Source organism: Labrus mixtus, chromosome 22, assembly GCF_963584025.1.
Source record: "Labrus mixtus chromosome 22, fLabMix1.1, whole genome shotgun sequence".
Lineage (NCBI taxonomy): Eukaryota > Metazoa > Chordata > Actinopteri > Labriformes > Labridae > Labrus > Labrus mixtus.
The window spans coordinates 10,875,611-10,885,298 of NC_083633.1; the positions used below are offsets into that span (position 1 = coordinate 10,875,611).

The following is a 9,688-nucleotide window of genomic DNA, read 5'->3' on the forward strand; positions in this document are numbered from 1 at the left end:
GATGATATTTCTATGGGGGGTGGGGGGGAACAATCATCTATAGGAACCTTTGTTCTTCTGTGAAATGAGGTAATTAGAAGTAACATGTTGGTGTGCGCTGCCGTGTTTTACATCACAATGGGCCTGCGTCAGTTTCGATGGCTAACTTCAGTGCCACCCCGCGCTCTGCTTTCTGCAGAGAATAAAAGATGCTAGCCCAGCAGAACGGCTTTGTCTCCTTCGTTTACCGAAAACAATACGCACAATTTAACACCGGCAACATTTGACACACAAAAGCAGCTCCTCATCTAAAGGTTGCATTATCCAGGCGGCAGACGTATTAAATGTATCTTGTGTGTTCGCCTCATTAGAAGAAAAAGGCAAGCCAGACAGCCAATGAGGGTTTTTTGATTGGATTTTGTCTCTTGGACACAAAAGAGCCTCACCATTAAGATAGACCTTTATTCCTGATATAGCACACATGCACACATGAGAAATATGGGACAGAAAAAGGGTTTTTTAAGTGTTGTGATGCTGGGTAATGAGCCTCTATCTAAATGATCATTGGTGACAAACTCACAAAGCAAGCTTTGAGGAGGCATGCTTATGAAATGCCAGAGCTGCCACTTTATCTGCAGTAATTATAGGTTAGCTTGCAGACCCCTCAATGATCATTTACAGTGCTGCCTCCAGTGTATTAGAGGGAGGGCAAAATCTCTCTCTCTCTCTTTTACTTTCACTTATCTAAGAACACACACGATTGCTTACATTGCACAAACACTGAATGGCGCGCACACACACACACACACACACACACACACACACACACACACACACACTCACTCATACCACATATTGTCTTCCAAACCCCTCACTTCCTGTTTATCTGCGATGTGCAAAACAAGAACTCAGTGAGCCGCCTTCTCTCTGCCTGTCAATCAAAAGCTGAATGGAACATTTGTAATCACAACACCTTTCAACGACTCGGCACACATTTTAGAACCGTCTCATCGCTGCTTATACTGTTGTAACCATTTAATGCTCAAAATCTTAAATCGAGAATGAGGCAGCATTAAAATAAGGAGGAGGAGGAGGAGGAGGAGGAGGAGGATTGGGATGGATGAGGGGAGGGACGTACTGGTGGATTTCTCCAGCCCTGTGCCTAATTGCTGTTTCAGAATGCGCATGCAAAAAAAGGGGGCATTACATTAATCATTTAATCACGTCCCTTGCAGGATGAGGGAACTAATGTTGCAAATACCCTTTTCATTTCACTGCCCATAATGCTATCTTATGCACTTGATGTATGGCGTGTGTCATGAATTACAGCTGCTTCAAAAGCATGGAGCGGGCTGCTCGCTGTCCCTGAAGATACCTCATTACTAAAAAAAAAAAAAAAGGAGAGGGAGGGGGTGAAATCTTTATTAAGTTTGCCTCTCATTTGTTTGGTTTCATTTTTCAATGTGTATAGGAGACTTTGAGTCTGTTATTTTCCTCCACACTCACTCACCTTCCACTGCTGGCCAGTTAGCGAGGCGATTACAGGCAGATTACTACATGCGTTTATGAAATATTCAAATGGCAGCATGTCCTACTGTGCATTAATAATGCCATACAAAGACAAAAAAGAAAAAGAGGAGGCGAGGAGGGGGAGGACACACATGGGCAGACAGAAAACAATAATGAAAGAACACCTTATTTACAGAGATGTGTGCAAAAAAAAGGTACTCTGTGTTCCTCTCCTCTCTGAGCTACAAACCATCTTCTCTAATTACATTAAATCCCCTTTCACTCTTATCGCTTGTTTCATCTCTTTCCAAGCCCTTCTGTCCTGTATAATTCTTCGCTGCTCATTTGAAAATTGTCATTACACTGCCGCTCTGATCCTTGCTTCCCTTTGGTTTCCTCTAATCATAAACAAATCTAAATCATTTGTATGTTGAAAACGTAAGAAGTAAATTAGTTTGAGGAAATCAAAAAAAAAAACAAGACAGAGAGACATCTAAACTGTAGCATCACGGCGTAATCTTTTAAACCTCGCTGTGACTGTTTATGTTTACTGTTTATCTCTGCCTAGAAGTGGGGATTACTCATATTGTGAAGGCGCTTTTGACAACAGTGCATAAAGGATGGAGATTGAGATAATAGAAATATAACAAAGGTAGAGAAATCAAAGCAAATAAAAACTAGAGAGACTGAAGAGGACAAGGGAAGGCGGGAGGGGGGGGGGCAAGGATGTTTTTTTGTACTTTCTTTTTCTCTTAAAGAGAAGGGGAACAGAACATCTCAAAGGCTTTCCCCCACAGCTGTGTATATGAATATGTATAGGCCATCAACGTCCACTAAGGGCCTAATAATAAATCTACTCAAGCCAGCATATATGGATGATACACTTGTGCTAATTGTCTGTGTGTATTATCAGGGGCGACCGAGGCCCAGAGGAGAAAGGAAGTGCGGCCTCCTAACTGTCTACAAGTGACACACAAACACACAGAAAACACCTTCTGAGTCAAACTAATGCCCTTAAACACATATACAAAGACAAAACCTACCACACACCTACTAGCATGCATAAACAAGCACATACACACGCACACACACACTCCCATTGGTGCTGGTGCATAAGTAATGCCCTCCGTTTTAAAGGTCTTGTCACAGTGCAGCAGACATGTGGAGGGGAAGAGAGGAGCTCAGCTAACCAGGGGCCAGGGGCCTGCCTGCCTTCACATTGTGCGTGTATACATGTCTGTGTGTGTGTGTGTGTGTGTGTGTGTACACTATATAGAGACAGAGACACTTGGCTGCTGCCTTGTGGGTTTAATTAGCAGCGGGTTACAGACACTGGCGTTCAGGTTAGCGGCTCAGCTTGCCATTTTAACATGGAAGTCTGCCTTCCTGCCAGTAATAAGGAAAAGCGAGTGGTGACAGAGAGTGGAAGAGTTAAGTGTGTGTGTGTCGGAGCGCATGTGTGTTTATGTGGAGATAGCCTGCATGTCATTGAGGTGGGAGGATATTGATATACAAGGTGAAAGGCCAAAGGGGGGGGGACTTGTACATGCTGGAGAATCAAGTATTTTTACACGCAAGTGTGGTGTGAAATCAGTGCTAATTTAAATCAATACATGTAGTAGTTAATAAGAAAACATCAGAAAGTTAAAGAAGGTTTTGTACTAACATGTCTTTATACATCTATGGAAATGACACATATAAAGGGCTAAGCAGTGAAGCTTTAATTTCTTTTTCTATTTTTGTGTTTACCATAAAGGCTCCCTGCAAAAATAGATCCAGCACATGTACTAATAGCATAAATGTTCCTCTCTCTCTTTTTCATGTAACTGACACAAATGCACACACAAGCCGGCACACACACCCACCGCTCAGGCAACATTCCCAGCGAAATCATTTCATTTTGAACTTCAGAGAGCTAATTCAGGGTGCCAGCCACCTCGCGGCTACCGTTTCCAGGTGAGAACACTTAAAAGCAACACTGAGGAGCTATTAAATGCTGATCTTGACAAGTTTCCTCATGCAACAAAACAATAGATGACTAAACGTGTCACCACCGCTGAGCTGAGCTCCTAAAGCGAGCCCCCCCCCCCCACCCCGCCCTGCTCCACACACACACACGTAACCCACACCCAACTAACAACATCTAAACTGTCATCTAAATCTGACACCCGCTTTATGTAACCCCGTTTAAACTGCACCTGTGTGTGAGTGCGTGTGCGTGTTGTGTGTGTGTGTAGCCGACTGGCATCTCCAGGAACATGAAAGCTCTCCCTGTGACACCGACAATCACTGCTCCGAGGCACGCCACCGAGAAGCCATCTTTGTTCTGATGACGAGTCTGTTGCTTTGTTGGCGCCTGTTTTCATGTGCTCGGCTGGGTTACAGTATAGAGCCAGCCTCTGACTTGCAGAGATGTGTGTGTGTGTGTGTGTGTTTGTGTGTGTGAAGCTGAACCTAGACACTGTTCTGTTTTGTAGCAGCAAATGTTCTGGCAAGCGTTCTTACAAAACCGTCTGCCAACCTGTGCTCTTGCTTTCAAGTTGGAAATCTACCTGTTTTCTCTGCGTCTGTGTGTCTCGCTCGCTCAGTTTGCCTTGCATCCTTTTGCATCGGCTCGCCAGCTTACCGGATTCACAAACACATCGCTTTATACCTTACACCTCTGCCCCTCGCCTAAATATTCAGCTAAGCTACCCAGACTTGGTATCCTTAGAACACACAGACTTAGGTTTTTGTTTGTGAACGGAGCGTACAGTGCGCGGGGATTGACTGATGTCTTCTTTAAGTAAGTGTACTGAGGTGATAGGACATGAAAACCTGCTAATCCGATACAGGCTTGCCTTCTCACACACGCACGTTTGTTACCAAGCTGCAAGGCAAACTCTTGGTACCTGGTAGAGGACGACGCACTGCACACGGAAATCTGGCTTTCCATAAGCATTGCTTTAAAAAAAAAAAAAAAAAAAAAAATCGCACTGCATCATGCTTATGGATGTGTGCTGCAGGAAACTAATATTGGCTTTGACATATGTGTGGCACATTTTCCACAGGGGATAAGCAAACACTCTTGTCAGGGTATTAATGTTATATGTATTCACCTCTGATTCATTTAAATCCATGGCTGTCAATTACGCTTCTTTTGAGTGTATTGTTGTGTGATGATGGAGTGTGAAAATCCAGCTTAGTGTCATGTCTGGCTGTGTCTGTCATACACTTATAAACACTTTATTTATTAGTCATATTAGTCACACATACACCTTTCACTTTTTTATTACACAGACTGCTGTAGAATTAGAAAGGCCTGACCTAAATCCTACAGCAGCTCCCCATGGGTGGACTACTTTCTTGTATCAGTACAGTGTTTTGCCTTCTGCAACTTATTACAGTCGAGAAATGCATAATTTGGGAATGGGGGGGGGGGGGGGGGGGGGAATAAGCCGGAACAATGTCCTGATTTCAAGAGTTTATGCAAAATTCACATGGACATTTACAGCCTGTGAAAAACACTCGCCAGATCGTTATTTCACAGTTAATTACAAATCTAATTAGAATATTCAAATTAAAGCTTTTCCCCTTTTCTTTTCTTCTCTGTGTGAGAGCAGGGAGCCAGGGAAAGAGTGATAGAGAGAGAGACAGAGAGAGGGGAGAGAGAGTCCCAGTGAGTGGCAATGTGATAACCTGTAATCGGCAGTGCTGCAAACACCTTCTTCCTTTGATGTCCCCCCACTAACATCCAGGCAACAAAGCCGGCCAATTACAAATGAGCTAATTAACTAAATTGTTGATGGAGCATGAAGAGTTCATTCGCTCCGGCGCCTGCACCATGACAACAGTGAATGGGGGCCTTTTGTTGTGGAGGTAAGTGTGCGGCCGTGCGAGTTGCCATTAGCTTTTGACGTTTTTTTCCCTCACAAACCTATCAGGCCCTGCCACGCCAGGGAGGAGATTTGTTATGGATCAGAGTCGGTTTGAATCCTGCGCCGCTAGAGCTGAACCCTGTCAACCGGCTGTCTGGAAGGTCAAAATGTGCTCTTTGAAAGGCACTGATGTTTTCTTTATACCCGCAGAAAGGAGGTGCTGTGGTGTAGAGGGGACGCGGGCTTTTGTGCGCGGCACAATGAAACAGAAATTAGCTTCTTGTACAGACACACACAATCCCACATGGTGCTAACAGGGAGAGGTGAGCAGGCATCCTCTCCAGGGTAACATCGATGTCATGGAGCGTGTGCTTACTTCAGAAACTGTCCAAAGTCCTCGCAGATGTTCTCACAGCCAGGCCATTTACACACACCGTGACCGTACAGGGGGTGGGTCCCTCCACTTTCTTCATGTAGTGAACTGAAGAGAGAGAGAAGAAGAGGAGGAAATAAGCAAACCAAAGTAGAAGACAGGAGAGTAACAGGACCTTCAGAAACACACTTTCCTTCTATTTTACACTTCTTTCTTTGACGTAATCTGTTCTCATACAATAAATCATGAATGTTAAAAAATAACAACAACATGGTAGCAACAAGCACAATCTTCAAATTGTACAGATTGTAGACACAAGAAACATTAGGAAATACTTTCTACATGTTACTACAGTGGGAAAAAGTTGCTGTTTTCAAGATGTTTTGAGTGACACAGTTTCAGCACTTAATCATTCACCGAGGTCTATTGACCTACATTACCATCAAAGTATCACCCTTTCTGTGCTTATCAAGTATTTGAAGTTACATAGAGAAACTATACACTTAGCAAAAAATCCAAAGCAATAACTGAATTTCTACTGCAGAGTTAAACAATACTGCAATTAAATATGACCAATATGTAGCTACAGTGACTTAGAGGGAAGTGTAGACCAATGTGTCATTCTGCAGATCTCCAGTGAGCTGCAGCTTGGTCTCCACCACAGCCTCCATCCCAGCTTGTAAAGCCATTACTAGGAGGAGGAGGAGGGGTGCACCCTTTCAAGTAAACATGAAAAGTCCAGACAGCCATATAATTTTCATCAGGAGATTAATACTCTCTGTAACTTATGTTCTTTGAGGACAAGGGGAGCAGGATGAGGGGGGGGGGTGGCTCTGACGTTTTTCAAATGGCACCCAAATAAGTTACGACCCTGCCAAGACAGCACATCCTATTAAAGATGACAATTTAACCTTTAGGCTTGGCACTAGTGTGTGTGTGCGTCCGTCTTGACGTGTGTTGCGTACAGTGGTGTGTTTGTCTGCTTATAGGGTATGCCTGTGAATGTTTGTGTGTGGCCGATTTTCTGTGTGTGGTCTATGAATATATGTGTGTGTGTGTGTGTGTGTGTGTGTGTGTGTGTGTGCTGGCAGAGCTCACACTGTGTTTTACAGAGGGGGTTTCCCCACATCGATCGGTGGCATGTTAGTAAGCAGCGCTCCTCACAATACTCCTTGTTCGATCATTATGAGACAGCACACACCCCTCGGGACACAGACGGATAAAAAACTCTTCACCCCCCCTCACTCCTTTCTTCCTTTTCTCCTTATTCCCCCTCTTCCTACATCTCTCTTTCCCTCTGAAGGTATCCTTTTCAAGCCTCCTTTTAGTGCTAGTGGAGAGATAGCATCTACTTTAAACCAATTACACAGCACTTCCACCTACAGTGTCTCTACACAGACACACACATGCCGCCACCCTGAGTCCTTATTATAATATCGCCCAAGAAAAGCCTTTGAATAATGCATGGGCCAGATAGGCAGATATGTGAACAGTCAGTGTTTTGGTGCATTTATAAAAAGACGCCATCACAAGGATAAACATCCTGGAAATGCCACTCAAGGCATCACGTATTCTGTTTACATGACAAGCAAGCAAGGAAGGTAATTTTCAAAAGAGGGGGGAAAAAAAAGAAAGAAGCACTAAATACTTAATGTACAAGGAGGTTACCTTGTCTTCCCTGCCAGAGAGGCTTGTTATAAGAGCGCCTGCCTGCATGGCTTCCTCCGCCTGTGTTTGATATCTGTGTGCAAGTTAAGTGTGTTCACGTGTTCCCATGGGAGAACGCGCCTGTTATTTTTTTTGAATATTACCAAGATGCTAATAAACTATTGAACAAATAAACAATGTTTCCCTGCTGGAACCAGGATGTTATTTTAAACGAGGATGTGTTCCTATGTTGAATCATGACACCAAAAAAAACAACAAGTTCCTGTGACACGTAGACAACACGCTGTTGTAAACTTTTCATCTTCTCTGCCTGTTTTTTCCTTGGTGGATGGGTGGATGACTTTTCATTTATTTAGTTTTTACCTCTCTCGTTCCCTTTCCCGTTCCCGTTCCCTCTCTCGTCTGTGGTTGAGGACGGGGGACTGTCCGTTGGCGATGGAATGGTGATGAGAGATGGGCGGCGATGCTTTGGCGGGATTTGAGGAGGAGGTAGTTGAAGAAGAGTTGTTGGTGGAGAGGTCTAAGCCGCCGCTACCCACGCCGCCTCCTGTGCCGGTTCCTCCGCTGCTGCTGTGTTTGATGCCGTTGTCCTCCATGGCATGGCCGCCGTTGCCGCCGCCGCTGGTCACGTCCTTCCACAACTGCTGGAGCTCTGCGGGGCTCAGGCCAGCTAGAGGGTTGGTAGAGACAAAAGATGGATTGAGGATCAATCCAACATGGCTGCTCGTCTAAGATTCTCATAGCAGCTGTGAGGCAAAGACTGAAGCCTAAACTCTGCAAACTTAAAAAAACAGCAAGAAAAGTTATCTGAAACTGCAGGGACATCACCCTGGAGACATGACTAAGCCCTTAATCTAAACTGCTCAATAAAAATAAAGTACTCTTTAACCTGTTAGCGCTCAACTCTTGTTGTCCAGGGTCTCTGAGATTTGTCTGTTTTCAATGGAGAAGACGTATTACATTACAACATTGATTCTAAGACAAACAGGCTTGGTTTGCTGCTTGTTTTTACTGTTCCCTATTTACTCCTTTGATTTTATTCTTATACCTCCCTGCCTGTTGTTTTCTGTCTCCGCCATCTTGGAAGTAAACAACAAACATAGGTGTTTACTTGGCTCAGGAGAAGGAAAATGGAGCCAGTTCTCTCTCTCTCTCTCTCTGTCCTTGTTTATACTTCTCTTCGTTCTCCTCTCTGTGGCTCGCTCAGTAAAAGGCAGTAAACAACAATAACAACAACAGGAACCAGGGAGAGAGAGGGAGAGAGAGGAGGGGAGGCTGGGGAGCGGGGGAATAGAAACAGAGATGGAAAAACAACAAACAGAGCAAAGCAGAGCTGGTAGACAAAGAAAGGCATAATCAGACAAGAAGAGAGAATGGAAGACAAAACGATGATGTGGAGAGTTAGGGACAAAGTGGAAGGCAGAATAGCATACAAATGAGGGGGAGGCAGACAGAAAGACATACTTAGAGATAAAGCGAAGGGCGACACAGGTGCATACAAATGAGAAAAACAAAGACAGGCAGGATTGAAAGAAAGAAAGTGACAAAAGAAGACACTTAACACCTGCAGACAAATCCTAGGGAGCATGTGACAACCGCTGCTGCAAGTCACGTGCTCAGGATCAACACTCCCCTCACTCTCTTCCTCCCACTTCCTCCTCCTCCTCCTCCTTACCTTGTGGTGGCAGGGTTTGTCCGGGCAGGGCGGCCTGGCCTGGTGCGGGCCCAGGCAGTGAGAGCAGGCCCTGCCGCTGCATGTTGAGCAGGTGCTGCTGCTGCTGGAGCTGCTGCATCTGCAGGAGCTGCTGCTGGAAGACGAGCTGCTGGGCGGCCAGCTGCTGCTGCTGCTGCTGCTGCTGCTGTTGCTATAGAGAGAAGGAGGAGGAGGAGGAGGAGGAAGAAGAAGAGGAGAAGAAGAGAGGAGCATAGAGGAGGGGAGAGGAAAATTACAGGCGAATTAACAACTGAGAGGAGAGGAGAGCAGACAGAGGGGTGTTTGTGTGTGTGAGGGGAGAGTCTGCACTCACTTGCCTCTGCTGTGACCTTAGTTATACCTCTTTGCCTCGTCCTCTCCCTCTCTCTGTCTGTGCTCTCTGTGCTCTTCCTCCTGTTATTTGGGCTCTACCACACTGCCTCTCTTGTCCTATCTCTCCGTGTGTTTACGTCTGTGAGCGCACACAAAAACAAGACAACAAAGCTCTGCTGATATACCAGCTCTGAAGCCTGTCTGTGTATAGGGCTTGTGATTGTGTATGATACTAAGCCTCTGGTATAACCCCACCCCCCCCCCCCCCCCCCCCCC

General features: G+C 45.1%; 1 protein-coding gene across 12 annotated transcripts in view; it reads right to left on the bottom strand.

The window, feature by feature from the left end:
* Positions 1-9,688, bottom strand: part of foxp2 (forkhead box P2) — a 102,727-nt gene that overhangs the window by 19,613 nt on the left and 73,426 nt on the right. For all 12 annotated transcript variants that reach the window (XM_061030133.1, XM_061030128.1, XM_061030126.1 and 9 more), the window contains 3 exons: positions 9,062-9,251; positions 7,750-8,056; positions 5,722-5,826 (listed from right to left, as the gene is read on the bottom strand). In XM_061030133.1, coding sequence (XP_060886116.1) covers positions 5,722-5,826; positions 7,750-8,056; positions 9,062-9,251 — 602 coding nt within the window. The remainder of the gene's footprint in view (positions 1-5,721; positions 5,827-7,749; positions 8,057-9,061; positions 9,252-9,688) is intronic.